Below are 15,431 nucleotides of genomic sequence, written 5' to 3' on the forward strand. Positions count from 1 at the left end.
ATCTGAGTAATGACGTTTAATGCGTCCACTAAAGAGCACAGCTCTGTCAAATAAATAAAGCCTTTGGATGCCAGAGGAGAGACCACAACTCAGTGAGAGAGAACATGCCTGGCTTGTCAAAGATCCATTCTTTGCAGACATCATATAGAGAGGAGAGCTGGTCTTGTGGTAGCAAACATGATGTCCCCTTAGCTAAGCAGGGTCTGAATGGGAGACCACATGTGAGCACTGTGAGATATTCCCTTCAAAGGATGCAGCTGCTAAGAGCATCTAGGTTCCAAGTTCCCTCCCTGGCTTCTCCAAGGTAGGGCTGAGAGAGACTCCTGCCTGCAACCTTGGAGAAGCCGCTGCCAGTCTGGGTAGACAATATTGAGCTAGAGAGTCCAATGGTTGGACTTAGTATATGGCAGCTTCCTATGTTCCTATGACTGAATATACAGTTTCAAGTAGGTGGGTGGGGGTGGGAAAGGCCCCCACCTGAAGACCACTGCAGCCAGTTAGGATATAGTCAGGTAGGGTTTATCAGCCTTGGGTCCCCAGCTGTTGGGACTACAACTCCCATCATCCCCAGCCACCATGGTGATGACAATTGCAGTCCAACCACATATGGGGATTACAATGGCATCGGCTGAGAACTCTTACAGCAGAGGAAGGCTTAATTCTTCTGTGGCCTGTCACCCGGCCCCCTTACTAGATTCTCTGTGGTCTAAACTTACGAAGCAAGAACACAGGCATTCAGGATTTTGCAGCAGTTAAGGTGTAAGTTGCCCGTATTAAATTCTTGAGGGGTAGCCATGTGAAGTCTGTTACAGTACCCCAACATTAAATGATTTCAACCTTGGACCTTCTCCAATCTTGTACCAGTCAGACAGACTGGTGGATTTATTGCAACAAATGTTTTTGTGGACAAGAGGCTCTTTCACCAGGGACCCCAATAAATCTTTTCGTCTTTAAAATCCCACAGGGATCCCTCTTGGGGTATGCCCCTTCCCCTTTAAGGATGTAGGAAGTACCTTGTTGGATTAGACTGTATTCAACACTTGTTTCCAGGGGTCAGCACACAAAAGGTCAGAAATGGGATTGTGGTCCGATAGCAGACTGAAGTGCTTCCTGGAGACTCGCTAATGAAATATTTTTCATTATATCAAACCATTAAAATCTTCAGCATTCTGAGCCCGATTCAAACATTATGCTGTACATGTGTTTGTGTGAATGACTGTACTGTACCTGTGTTCCTTTCAAAAGTGAACCTGGATACAGGCCCTTCAAATGCCTGGTATAGAGAGGTACTTCTGTACCTGTGTTCAGCATAACATGTGAATGAGTGTACCTGTGTACAGATCTGTACCTGTATACATTGTGCACCTGTACAAGTGTTGAACATAACATGTGGATGGGAGATGAATGCCAGCTCCTGGAGAACCCTCAGTCGATCCTGGAGAGCTGGTAACCCAGGCATATCCTAGTACAGATTTTTCATGTTTCATTTGCATCATGGTTTGCTTCAACTTTGTTGTGATACTGTGTGTACTGGTGGCTGTACTAGCCAAAGTTTTGTCATAACTTCCTCTATGGGGAGGCACAAACGAAACAGCATCATGGACACTGTAATAAAATAAACTATAAACATATTTACACCATTTCTTCCCTGCTCTCTGGGTACAAACCCAAAGTCGAATAAAATCTAAGGTCTAGATGATGGAGAGGTGACGAGCAGCAGGTCTTTCAGCTAGCTGGGATGTAAAATCCGCTCAGTCCTCTCTTGGGATGAGTAATAATACCTTGTCCTTTCGAAGTGCATTGCACAGGCAATCCTGAGGTCAGCCAGCTTTGCATTGGCCCTCTTCTCTGTGTAAACGGTTCTCCGTTCCTCTGTGGGCTGCTGCCAGCTGTTCATTTCAGCTTCCTTTTTCCAGCCAGAGAGCGCAAAGGCAGGGACGCTTCAATCCATTCATTCGCCGTGGTCATCATTTCCTGCCAAAATGCGACCTCCTCTTGTGTGGAGTCCATCCAGTCAACGGCAATCCCATAGCTGGAGCCTTTGAAAGAAACAAGAAACAAGTGAGCCTCGGGGAGGAGGAGAGCTGGTCTTGGGGTAGAGAATGTGAATGGTCCCCTTTGCTAAGCAGGGTCTGCCCAGGTTTGTATTTGGATGGCTGTCTACATGTGAGTACTGTCAGATATTCCCTTTGGGGGATGGGGCGGAAGTTCAGTGGAAGTAGGGCTGGAGAGACATCTGCTTGAAACCTTGGAGAGCTGCTGCCAGTCAGTGTAGACCAGGGATTCTCAATGTTGGGTCCCCAGAAGTTATTGGACTTAAACTTCCATAATCCTCAGCCCCAGCGGCCTTTGGTTGGGATTATGGGAGTTGAAGTCCCATAACATCTGGGGACCCAACGTTGAGAATCCCTGGTGTAGACAATACTCAGACAGACAGACCAAGGGTCCTATGTCCGCTAGGCTGACACCATGCATTTGATCATGAGGACTCGAGGGAATGTGCTAAAATGAATGACAGGGAATGCCCACTGTAATACCCTGGTTCCTTCCAAATGGCCATAGGAATGCATGGCATTTCCAAATGGCCATTCGGTGCATTTCATGGCCATTAGGAAGAAACCAGTGCATTTCAGTGGGCATTCAATGCCATTCATTTTAGAATGCCCACCGTAGGACTTGCATACAGAAGGTCCTCGGTTCAATCCCTGGCAGCATCTCCAGGTAGGGCTAGAAAGATTCCAGCCTGAAACTTTGGAGAGACGCTGCCAGTCAGTGTAGAGTAGGGATTCTCAGCATTGGGTCTTCAGATGATATTGGACTTCAGCTCCCATAATCCCCAGCCAAAGGCCGCTGGGGCTGGGGATTATGGGAGTTGAAGTCCAATAATATATGGGGACCCAACATTGAGAATCCCTAGTGTAGACAGTACTAAGCTAGATGGACCCAGGGTTTGACTCAGTATGAGGCAGCTTCCTATATTCCTATGAACTGCTGTATCAGCGGCTATGAAAAGGGGCAACCTATGATCGTGCTCCTTTTTTGAGAGGTCATAATCTCTGCTGCAAGCAGTCACGTTCATGGTAGGACTGTGTGTATCATAGGAACATAGGAAGCTGCCTCAGGCTGGGTCAGACCATTGGTCCATCTAGTTCAGTCTTGTCTACACAGACTGGCAGCGGCTTCTCCAGGACTGCAGGCCAGAGTTTCTCTCCGCCCTGTCTTGGAGTTGCCAGGGAGAGAACTTGGAACCTTATGCATGCAAGTAAAAAGATGCTCTTCCACTGAGTTATGGAACCTGCTGCATGCAAGTGTGCAGGTGCTCTTCCCAGAGCGGCCCCATCCCCTGAGGGGAATATCTTACAGTGCTCACACATGTAGACTCCCATTCAGTGCAAACTAGGGTGGACTCTGTTTAGCAAAGGCGGCAATTCATACTCGTTACCACAAGACCAGCTCTCCTCCCTTAATGGTGTTCCTTGTCAAACACAGAAGAAAAGCACCATTGACTGTCTAAAATGGAAATACCCTATGGAAGATGACTCTGAATTTAAGACGATCCCCTTAAAAAGTAGAGGTTACATTCAAGTTATACCTACATTGACTCAAAAATAACAGGACTCTGAATAGAAGATGACCTCCTGATTTCTAAGATCAAAATACTTGGAATAAACCTAGTCTTGTATTCAGGTAAATACAGTATAGTCACAGCGGTTAGATCTAGCTGTTTTTCTTGAGCGACCTGAGGTTTGCCAGCCCTGCCCTCCAGGATCCACTACTGAAAGTAATCCTGGAGGTTCTTCTGGCCTGGTGTGGTGACAGATATTGCATTACAAAAATGGGAGCAGGGGGAACCTTGCAGGAAGAGCTCCAGTCAGGGTTGGCAACCCTGTTACTCAAGGCCACTCATTTAACCCACAGGCTCTTCCAGGCTCAACGACACTGGTCTCGGAAGCAGGGATGGCCGACTTGAGACTCTCCCGATGTTGGTGGACTACAACTCCCATTGTCCCCAGCTGCAACACATATATATCACAGCAGTTCTCAGAGCAGTTTACATAGCAAAAGGGATGAGGAAATGGCTCTCTGCTCCAAAAGAGCTCATGGTCTAAAACAAGCTGAGAGAGAGGGGTGGGTGACGCGGAGAGATCCTAGCAAGAGCCACTGGGAAGGCTGCTATACTTTGTGTGCTGAACAGGGCCAGCTACTCTCCCCCTGCTGAATGGAAGAGAGCCGCCATTTTGGAAAAGTGTCGTTTGGCTCAGTCAGCAGGAGCCCCTTGAAGGAGGGCGGCCTTTGCCTGAGAGGGCTGCTCATTCATTATTCGCTGAGCAGCTGCTGTCCTCTCTGTTTTTCCACAGAAAAGTTCCCAAAGGAATTTCTATAGCAACAGCAAGGAGAAAAGATGGTTCCCTGCCCCAAAGAGGCTCCCAATCTAAGGGAGGGAGACACAAGGGAGACCCCCAGCAACTGGGAGGGATGCTATTCTAGGCTGAATAGGGCCAGCTGCTCTCCCCGGCCGCCATTTTGAAAAGGCGCTTCTTGGCCCAGCAGAGGCCCCTTAACGAGGCCGACCTTTGCCTGAGGGGGCCGCTCATTCATTATTCACTGAGCAGCTGTCCCCTCTGCTTTTCCACCGGAAAAGTCCCCAAAGCAGTTTCCAAGGCAACAGGAGTGAGAAGATGGTTCTCTGCCCCAAGGGGCTCACCGTCTAAAAAGAAAGACAAAGGAGAGCCCAAGCAACAGCCACCTAGGCTGGGCTGGACAGGGACAGCACCTCTAAATGGAAGAGAGCCGCCATTTTGAGAAGGTGCCCCCTAGCCTGGTCAGCAGGTACTTAACGAGGCCGACCTTTGCCTGAGGGGGGCTGCTCATTTATTATTTATGGAGCAGCTGTCCCCTCTGCCGTTCCACAGAAAAGGTTCCCAAAGGGGCTTCCACAGCAAAAGGCATGAGTAGATGGTTCTCTGCCTCCAAGGGGCTTGCAGGCGAAAAAGAAACACCAACGAGACGCCAGCAACAGTCACTGGGAAGGACACTGGGCTGGGCTGAATAGGGACAGTTGCTCCCCCTCTTGTGGGATACGAGAGAGCCGCCATTTTGAGAAGGTGCCCTTCGGCCCAGTCAGCAGGGGCCCCTTCAGCAAGGCCGGTCTTTGCCCCACTTCTTATTTATCCCCCTCACTTGTCTACCCTGCTTCTCGAGCAGAAAAATTCCCCAAACAGCTTTCATAGCAAAAGCAAGGAGAAGATGGTTCCCTGCCCCACAGAGACACAAGAGAGACGCCAGCCAACAGCCACTGTAGGGACAGTGTACTGGTCTGAAGAGGGACAGTTGCTCTCCCCCTGCTAAATGCAAGAGAACTAGACCACTTTCTAAGAGGTGCCTCTTTCCTCAGTTAGCATGACTGCTGCATTTCACCATCATCTTAAGCGACAAATTGAAACAAACTCTTGCACAAATATATCAATAGGATCATATAGTCAAGAATGACAGGGAATGCCCACTAAGATGCACTGGTTAGAAACATAGGAAGCTGCCATATACTGAATCAGACCATTGGTCTACCTAGTTCAGTATTGTCTTCACAGACTGGCAGTGGCTTCTCCGAGGTTGCAGGCGGGAATCTCTCTCAGCCCTATCTTGGAGATGCTAGTGAGGGAACTTGGAACCTTCTGCTCTTCCCAGAGCAGCTCCATCCCCTGAGGGGAATCTCTGACAGTGCTCACACTTCTAGTCTCCCATTCATATGCAACCAGGGCAGACCCTGCTTAGCTAAGGGGACAAGTCATGCTTGCAGCCACAAGACCAGCTCTCCTCTCCTCTCCATTGGCCATTCAGAAATTCCATGCAGTCCCCTTGCCATTTGGAAAGAACCAGTGCATTTTAGTGGGCATTCGCTGTCATTCATTTTAGGATGTCCTGACCCGAGTCCAGTGTACAACTTGCATGCTGATGGCTTCAGGTTCAACCCCTGAAATCATCCGGGCTATGTTAGTCATGACTACATCCTACTAAAATTAATGGGAAATTAATGGGAAATGAACGGTACTCATTGATTTCAATGGTGCAGAGGCCTGGCTTGCTGTGAATTCTAATTTCCGCCCAGCCACGCTTCTGAAGAGAAGCCCTTTCCATTTTGATTTGCGGTCCAAAACATGCCCTTTGGATGTCTGCTCTCCCTGTTTATATTTTCTGGGCAAGGAGAACATGTTTCATGTCGAAACTGGAATGAGGCGAAAGGGCCTCGTTATTACCTGTCCCAAGTCCCAGCTGGATCCCTCCCAGAAAGTGATTGGTCAGTTTCTCATGATCCCAGACGGTCAGCTCGACACAGGCATCCTTCAGATCTTCTGTATGAAAGCCGTCGTACACGATGGTGTGGTTAAACACTGGGTTGGAGTCCCTCTGTACAATGAGGGTCTTCTGGTAGCTCTTTTTACTGGTGTCTGGAAGAACGTAGCTTGCAAGGGAGAAAGAGCATCTGACATCAGGCAGAATGGCGACAGAGAAATGTCATCTTCCACTTATTTTTTCCAGTCATTCAGCTAAGCAAACAGAATTCAAGCCCTCCGGAGCCTAGCTATTACTATTTATTATTACTTTAATATCCACGATGGAACTTGGATCCCAAGCCAAGAGAGCGGAATTCATAGTGGCAACATTTAACACACTTAAGAGGCCTGCTGGGATAAAAAAAATATCAAGAGATGATTGGAAAACGAGCAGGGAAGGCACCACCAAGTGAACCTCAAGTGGCAGGGAGTTCTACAGAGTGGGGGATCCGAAAAAGCTCTGTCCTGCATCGCCACCAACTGAGCATCAGACAGAGGTGAGAAACAAAAAGAGGGCTTCCCTCATGGATCTTATATGGTGGGTGGAGTCATGTTCAGATATGTTGGCTCTAAACTGCTTAGGGTTTAAAGTGGTAGGGACACCTCTGAGCATTTCTTTGTCAGCGAAGGTATGTGTGATGAATGAGCACCATGGAAGCATATGGTTGTGCTTGCTTGGGTCCGTGTGGGTATGAAATCCACCCCCCGCCCCATGACACACCTACCATTTCACAAAGGAGCCCACTCCGGAGGGACGTAACTGGGGCAGATCTTTGGTGTCCTTGACCCAGATATGGACCTCCCCAGACGGAGGGGTCTTTCGACCTGCCATGAAGGATCAAGAGACATAGTTGGTTGGTTACCAAGAAGTATGTTAGCTTCCTTCATCCAAAAGTCTTAATAAAACAGATCCCAATGGACAGTAAAATGTGCTATAGTGGATAAACTGGGGCAGGTAGATTCCTGTTCACATCCCTGCTCATTAGCGGGGCTCACTGGTGACCCAGTTGCTCTCACTCAATCTCGCCTACCTTGCAAGGTTGTTGTGAGCATAAAATAGGAGGGAGACTGTGTGTACTGCCCTGTGCAAGGAAAACATGACATTGATAACAAGTGAAACCATTCTTTACTTTATAATATGGGGTGGGGCCATAGATCAGTGGCAGAGCATCTGCTCCGTATGGAGAAGGCTGCAGGTTAAATATTTGGCAGCATCTCCAAGAAGGGCTGGGAAAGACTCCTGCCTTGGAGAAGCCGCAGCCAGTCAGTGTAGACAATGCTGAGCTACATGGACCCAGGGCCTGACTAGAAGGCAGCTTCTTGTGTTCCTATGAGCACTCCTTGATCTTTGGGGGATAGGGCAGGTTGGAGGTTCAAACCTTGGTAGTATCTTTGGGTAGGGCTGGGAAAGACTCCTGCCTGAAACCCGGGAGAGAGCCGCTGCCAGTCTGTGCAGACAACACTGAGTTAGATGGGCCACTGGCCCGACTCGGGATAAGGCAGCTTCCTATGTCTGCATGACAGTAAACCAGTTTCCTGAGGCAGATCTGGATGCAGGGTCGGGGCTACCATTAGACCAACTAGGCAGCCGCCTTGGGTGCAGACCGCAGAGGGGCGCAGAGTGTCGATGTGTTTGCCAAGGGCACAAAATAGTCTGGCACCGGCCCTGCCTGGATGGTGCAAGGCGAGCTGCATGTGGAGGGCAAAGGAGCAACCCCCCAAATTAAAAGTCATTCATTATGCATTTTGGCTAGGGATATATTCCGTTCTAATCTCCGGTAATATATATGAGACGTTGAGGTTGCACATGCGACCGTCGGCTGCTGCTTCCAAGGGCTGTGGGGGAAGGCAGCTGGTCACCAGATGAGTGGAAGCCGTGCTTCCCTCCGCTATGCCACAAACCCACACGAGCGGCGGCGTGGAAAAGGTAAGAGCTGGGAGTGGGGACACTTCCCCCTCCTGCCGGCCGCTCACACTAGAGTAGTCACTGCACTCGGTGCAGCCACTCCTTCCCCCAGCTCGCTGCTAGAAATGGTAGCAGACCAGGGGAGGGGGAGCCCAGTGAGCACGATCGCCACCAAGTTAAAATGAACCTCGATTAAACAAACCATGGTTTGTTGGCAAGGTTAAACAAACCTCAGTGAAATGAACCTAGGTTAAATAAACCCGGTTTGTTGGTGAGGTTAAATGAACCTCGGTTAAACGAACCCCAGTTAAACAAACCTCTGTTCATTTAGCCTCGGCAAATCGCCGGGCTAAAAAGTTGGACTAGCGGGGGCGGAAGCACCAGGATCGGGAAAAATCCTGGTGCTCCACACGAGCAGTCCAACCCAGTCTGGGCGGCCCTAGCCTGGGTTGGGCTGCTGGTGTGAATAGCCTCGTTATATACAGTCACGAGAGTGGCTATTTCATGGAGTCTCCCTGTTAGCAGCCTGAAACATTTTTCTGAAGGCACAAGGGGTTTTTTTTACCTAGGGATCCTGGTGGGATGTACTTAATGGACAGGTTTATCACTCCTCGATGGTCAACGCAATTGATTGTAGAGAGAGACTGCAACAGAAAAGTCTACGATAGGCAAAATGCGCATAAACACATGGATTTTTGACCAGCTGATGATCAGAGCTGGTGCTCTGGAACCAGTGTGCAGATTTCCCCTATGGATTTGAGGAGTTCCCCCTCAATTTAATGCACTCCTCCACGAACTCATATCTCAGAGGCCATATCGCCACTCCCAAAGTGTTTTTCCCATTCCCCCCCCCAAATTTCTTCAAGCCAGGAGACTTTTACTGGAGTTGTTATGTTAAGCATATCCACACCCACAAGGGAAGCGCACTTCCGGAATTTTGGGAGCTACAAGCTGATTTTCGTGCACAAAATTCGGGCATTTTTGCAATGTTCAGAAATGTTGCAGAAAAAAACTGTGGCTGAAAATATAGAAGGGAGGAGTCAGAGAGCAGCCACTGTCCATTTCTCACCAGAACACTCTCTCTTTAAAGGCAAGGAGAGTCACTCCAGCTCACGCTGCCAATGCAGCAAAGGCCGATTTCATTACCAAATGGGGTAATGAAGAGAGTGAAATTACCCCCCCACACACACACACGTTTGATGTCAGATATGGGGGCAGGTCGGGGCCGCGAGGTGCGGCCCCAGATTAACAACGGCCCAGGTTCTTTGAACCTATTTGCCCAATGGTGGCTCTGCTCCTGGGACTAGATGGGAAATCTTTGCTAAGCTGAAATCCTGCTTTTGCTTGCCTTCCTTTCCTGAGATCAAGGGAACTGCAGGCAGAGCTCACATTTCAGTGATGCTTGCAGTAGCCTCTACACATCGCTGCTGCCTGAGTTGTTTTTGAGCCTCTGCTCTGTGGTGGTCCATCCGTTGCAAACTCTCACTTTACAGATCAGGCCCTTGCGCTTTACACACAACCCTGAAGGCATATCTTGAAGGAGAATCCCTCCTTGGCTGAAGCACCCTCACCCGGGGTTTCAGCATATACCAGTTCAGCTTATTGTTCCTCCAGTCCCAGCCGGCCAGGTCTACTTCCCTCTCACCCAAGAAGCTGTTCCTCCCCAAAGGGTCATTGTGCCACACCGAAAGACTCAGCTTCCGAATCAGCAGAACCATTTTCTCTATTTTATACTGCCGAGAAGGAGAAAGAGAGTTTAGGAACATAGGAAGCTGCCAGATACTGAGTCAGACCCTTGGTCTATCTAGCTCAGGATTGTCTTCACAGACTGGCAGCAGCTTCTCCAAGGTTGCAGGCAGGAGTCTCTCTCGCGGCCTATCTTGGAGATGCTGCCCGGGAGGGAACTTGGAACCTTCTGCATGCAAGCAGGCACTTGCTCTTTCCAGAGCAGCCCCATCCCCTGAGGGGAATCTCTTCCAGTGCTCACACGTTTTCCCTCATCTGCAACCAGTGCTGACCCTGCTTAGCTAAGGGGACAAGTTGTGCTTGCTACCACAAGACCAGCTCTCCTCTCCTTGAAACATGCATGCGTTTTGCTTTTAGGAACATAGGAAGCTGCCTTCTATCCAGTCAGACCCTTGGCTCATCTAGCTCACTCTTGTCTACCCAGACTGGCAGCAGCTTCTCCTACATTACAGGCAGGAGTCTCTCTCCTAGCCCTACCTGGAAATGCTGCCAGGGATTGAACCTGGGACCTTCTGCATGCAAAGCAGATGCTCTGCCACTGAGCTGTGGCCCCATATCTTATTGCACTTACATGTAGCTACGCATCTAAATGCAAACTAAGGCAGACCTTGATTAGCAAAGGGGACAAGTCATGGCTGCTCCCACAGGGCCAGCTCGCCTTCCCTTTTCTTCCTGTTCTCCCAGTTACATCATACCACAGGGCCCAGTTAATGGTCTGGCAGCTCCTTGGTCAGCATTACTGTGGAAGATGGTGGAAGGCGATGCAAGTTGGTGGAAGACAGGCACGTAACAATGATAGGGCAAGGGGAGACAGTTGTCTGGGGGCCCCACTGCCTGGAGGGGCACCCCAGGGGCACCTCATGTGACTCCCCATTGCCCCCTGCCCAGCCCCATAGCCTCTCAGCCCCTTGCCCTCTTGGCCCCCTCTCCTGCTGGTCCTCCTGCTCGGCCATCCAAGCAGCAGGCAAGCTGCTTTTCTCCCGGGCGCCTCTCAGCGGATCGGCGGGTGGGCGGGGCTTCCACGGAGGCCTCCGTGTAGGCCGCAGTGAAGCCTGAACTCGAGTAGGGCCCAAGCCAGCCAGGAAGGGGGAGGCAGCCAGAGTGTTCTCTGCAGCAGAAGACCCCTTGCTGCCCTGCTTAACCCAGACCAGCATTTTCCAGGTAGAGTGTGAACTCCTTTTTGTGGTTACCTTTCCCGCCCCCCCCCCCCATATATAGGGATCTGCTTGCCATAGAGCTTGGATATGGGGGGGGGAGGGACCGAGAAGTCTCTGAATATTTATTTCGAAACAGCTTGGAAAATTTGCTGACTTAAAAAAACTATCTAAAAAGTCCTATAAGTGGCTTGTTTCATGGCAGAAAATTGCAAAAACTTCTGGAACAGTATTTTATTAATTTTATTTATTCATTCATTCATTTATAAATGTTCAAGTTGTTTTGCAACCCAGAAGGTCTGAGTGAGAACTGTGAAGCATGTGTGGTGCTTTTATTTTATTTTATTTTTCTTGTGTGTGAACTGCTCCCCAATAACTTGCAGGGACTTCAGAGTAAATCTGGCCAACATGGGAATGCAGCACCTCCATTCCAGAGGAGATGTGTCTTAAAGGGCTTTAAAAGCCTCCTGTGAAAAACCTCCTGCAATCAAACTTGACTGAATTTGTTCAGAATTCTGAGAAAACAGACATAGGCTCACCCTGCATGGTTGAAAGTCTCCTTTGCTAATCTGCAGCAAGGGGCCCATTTTAATAATTCATCTTTTTAGTGTGTTCTAGGCATTAAAAGTAATACAAATGTATAGTACTCAATGTATATCACTATATATTGTGATGTGTGTGTGTGTATTCAGTGAAATGTATTTGCAGGCAGCACACTTATTTTGGAATATCAGACTTAAATCCTTGGGGGCCTGGGTTGTGCGGAGGCCCTGGACTTTGGGGGGGGGGGCATTTTAAAATCGTGTCTCTGGGCCCAGTCCAACCTTGCTACGCCCCTGGTGGAAGAAAAAAGAGAGAGAGAGAGGAAGCAGCCACCTTCTTCTCCTGACTCTAACAGAAAGTGTCTGATCCCAGCCCAAAACAGCTGTGATATATTCAGAATTATTATATTTAGCAGGCAAAGAGCAACTGCCCCTATTCAGCCCAGCATAGCATTCCTGTTATCAGGGGCTGTTGCGGGTGTCTCCCCTTTATTTATTTTTTTAAAGACTGTGGGCCCTTTTGGGACAGGGAACTATTTTCTTGTTCCTTTTTTAAACATTTGGTCACTTATTTTGTTGTTGGAAAGAGGCACAGTATAGTGGTGGTGATGATAATATCATGGCTTACATAAGAAGCTGCCTTCTGCCGAGTCAGACCATCTATCCATCTAAAATTGGGGCAGAACAGGTCTTGTGGTAGGAAAGGAAAGGAAAGGTTGTGCTGCCGAGTCGATTTTGACTCCTGGCGCCCACAGAGCCCTGTGGTTTTCTTGGTAGACTACAGGAGGGTTTACCATTGCCATCTCCCACGCAGTATGAGACGATGCCTTCCAGCACCTTCCTATATCGCTGCTGCCCGACAGAGGAGTTTCCCACATTCTGGGAAACACACCAGTGAGGATTCGAACCGGCAACCTCCTGCTCTCTAGGCAGGTTGCTTCCCCACTGTGCCATTAGGTGGCTCTGGTCTTGTGGTAGTAAGCACGAGTTTCCCCCTTTGCTAAACACGGTCTGCCCTGGTTTGCATTTGGATGGGAAACATGTGAGCACTGGAAGAGATTCCCCTCAGGGGATGGGGCTGCTCTGGGAAGAGCATCTCGTTTCCAAGTTCCCTCCCTGGCAGCATCTCCAAGAGAGGGCTGAGAGAGACGCCTGCCTGCAACCTTGGAGAAGCTGCTGCCAGTCTGTGCAGACAGTACTGAGCTAGATGCACCAATGGTCAGACTCAGCAGAAGGCAGCTTCCTATGTTCCTTCCTATCTCCACAGCTCAGTATTATCTACTCTGACTGGCAGCAGCTCTCCAGAGTTTCAGGTAAGAGTCTTTCCAGCCCTACCTGAAGCTGCTGCCAAGTGCTGAAACTGGGACCTCCTGCACGCAAAGCAGATGCTCTGCCGCCGAGCCACAGCCCTTTCCCTGCTCCGTCCCTCCCCACACTTTTATCCATCCTTACCCGCAACACCTCGTTGTAAATGGGGCTCACGGTCCTCTTCCTGACGGATGTCTTCCTCTTGCCCATCCGCGCTTTGTCTGGAAGCAGGTAGGTCTTGACATACCTGGAAAGAGATTCCTGCGGAGTTAACAGTAAAAAACAGCAGACACTTAACATACAAACCGGCCCCTTGAAGCGGACGGCATGTCTAATGGAGAATCCCGCTGGGTGGTTAGCTTGGCATCGGTGTGGAGTTATAAATCATTCCAACGCATGCGGAAAGAGACTGCCTAGACATGGCCAGGTGGTGATGTAGAGAGTGCTGTGGAAGAGCTGCTGTTAGGTCTCCACCTGTAAAAGATGGGGAAGGAGGTTGTGACAGAGCTGGATATTCATGCGGGTGACCAGAGGTGCACCTAGATAATTTCTGAGCCTGGACCTAAAGGCCTTTGGGTCAGGCAAGTTAAGCATCATTTTTTAACACGTAGGATCTTGAGGGCACAGACTGCACCACTCAGGACAGACTCAAGAGCATCTGGGGGCCCCCAGGACTTCTGCAGGCCCTGGACTTCTGGCCCCGGAGAAAATTAGAATATTACATGGAACCAAGAAGACAAGGATTGAAGAATAGAACAATATCGGACCTCCGAAAAGTATACAGTGTACTGTGCTTGATTGGCCAGCAAACTTGCCTGACCTGAACCCCATAGAGAATCTATGGGGCATTGCCAAGAGAAGGATGAGAGACATGAGACCAAACAATGCAGAAGAGCTGAAGGCCGCTAATGAAGCCTCCTGGTCTTCCATAACACCTCAGCAGTGCCACAGGCTGATAGCATCCATGCCACGCCGCATTGAGGCAGGAATTGCTGCAAAAGGGGCCCAAACCAAGTACTGAATACATATGCATGCTTATACTTTTCAGAGGTCCGATAATGTTCTATTCTACAATCCTTGTCTTCTTGGTTCCATGTAATATTCTAATTTTCTGAGATTGTGGATTTGGGGTTTTCATGAGCTGTACGCCATGATCATCACCATTATAACAAATTAAGGCTTGACTTGGCTTTGCATGTAATGCGTCTGTCTCATATATCAGTTTCACCTTTTAATTTGCATTACTGAAATTAATGGACTTTGGCACGATATTCTAATTTTCCGAGTTTCACCTGTACCTATTGGGGTCAGCAGGTAGATCAGTGGGGCTGGGGTTGGGGGCCCCCCGTCTTCCTTTCACCTTCCAGAGCACAAGAGGAGCCCTCCTCACGCCTCTCTTCCTCTTCTTCAATCCAGGGTTTGCAGCGGACGCCAGGTCAGCAGCTGCCACCCCTCCCAGGACCAGCGCCGCCACCCCCACGGAAGCCCCTGCCTCCAGTGGCAGCTACCATCCGGCCGCTTCCACCCATTCCTGGGCCAGCCGCATTCCCCCCGCTGAAGCCCCTGCCTCCAGCTCCAGCCCTGCCCGGCAGGGAGTTTTTTCTGAGGTGTGAATTCTCATTCTATCATAGCAAATGAGTTTTTTTTCAATTAAACAACTCTCATGACCCCACTTTCACTTTTTCACACTTTCCTTTACTATGAATAATATGAGGAAGTAATCAATTTAGCACACTTCACCTTATGAAGACAAACCTCATACAAATAAATTCACCATAATTCACCCCTCTGCCCAATCACTCTTAAATTGGGGATGGGTGGTAGCCTCCACCCATTAGGCACTATCTACCAGCCCACCCCACTCCTTTGGGGCAGATCCACTTTCTGCCCCCAATCTGCCCCAAAGACACCCAAACTTCAAAAATTCTCAAAAAATCAGCCCTCTGCCCAATCCCCCAGAAATTGGGGTGGTAGCCTCCACCCATTAGGCACTACCACCCCACCCCACTCTTTTGGAGCAGATCCACTTTCTGCCCCCAAACTGCCCCAAAATCACTAAAATTCAAAAATTCTCAAAAAATCACCCCTTTGTTCAAACCCCCTGAAATTGGGGTGGTAGCCTCCACCCATTAGGCACTACTACCCCACCCCACTATTCTGCCCCAGGCCCCACTTTCTGCCCCAATATGACCCAATCTGCCCCAAAGACATGAAAATTTCAGAAATTTACCAAAAATCAGCCCTCTGCCCAATCCCCCTGAAATTGGGGTGGTAGCCTGCACCCATTAGGCACTACCACCCCACCCCACTCCTTTTGCCCAGATCCCATGCTATGCCCCCAAACTGCCCCAAAGTCACTAAAACTTTAAAAATTCACCCAAAATCAACCATGAACCGAATCACCCGGATTTTTCAGGTCCGAAATTCGGGTGATTTGGCTTGT

At 49.3% G+C, this 15,431-nt stretch overlaps 1 protein-coding gene across 2 annotated transcripts; it reads right to left on the minus strand.

The window, feature by feature from the left end:
* Window positions 1–1,591: 1,591 nt before the first annotated feature.
* On the minus strand, window positions 1,592–13,397 carry LOC128351760 (synaptotagmin-like protein 2). 2 transcript variants are annotated; one of them, XM_053311564.1, is made up of 5 exons: window positions 13,133–13,397; window positions 8,804–8,882; window positions 7,058–7,157; window positions 6,255–6,460; window positions 1,592–2,039 (listed from the first exon to the last, which is right to left on the minus strand). In XM_053311564.1, the coding sequence occupies exons 1-5, from the start codon at window positions 13,286–13,288 to the stop codon at window positions 1,894–1,896; spliced, it is 687 nt and encodes a 228-aa protein (XP_053167539.1). In that variant the 5' UTR covers window positions 13,289–13,397; the 3' UTR covers window positions 1,592–1,893. The 2 variants fall into 2 exon arrangements, with proteins under 2 accessions (XP_053167539.1, XP_053167538.1); XM_053311563.1 differs by lacking the exon at window positions 13,133–13,397 and adding an exon at window positions 9,810–11,179.
* Between the last annotated feature and the right edge of the window lie 2,034 nt (window positions 13,398–15,431).

This window comes from Hemicordylus capensis, chromosome 3, assembly GCF_027244095.1.
Source record: "Hemicordylus capensis ecotype Gifberg chromosome 3, rHemCap1.1.pri, whole genome shotgun sequence".
Lineage (NCBI taxonomy): Eukaryota > Metazoa > Chordata > Lepidosauria > Squamata > Cordylidae > Hemicordylus > Hemicordylus capensis.

Coding starts and splice junctions, on each gene's coding strand:
- LOC128351760 (XM_053311563.1), bottom strand. CDS start 10,004: ATGTTCCTAAACTCTCTTTCTCCTTCTCGGCAGTATAAAATAGAGAAA. Junction 8,883..9,809: donor GGTATATGCTGAAACCCCGG/GTGAGGGTGCTT, acceptor TTTCTGTTGCAG/TCTCTCTCTACAATCAATTG. Junction 6,461..7,057: donor GTGGGCTCCTTTGTGAAATG/GTAGGTGTGTCA, acceptor CTCCCTTGCAAG/CTACGTTCTTCCAGACACCA.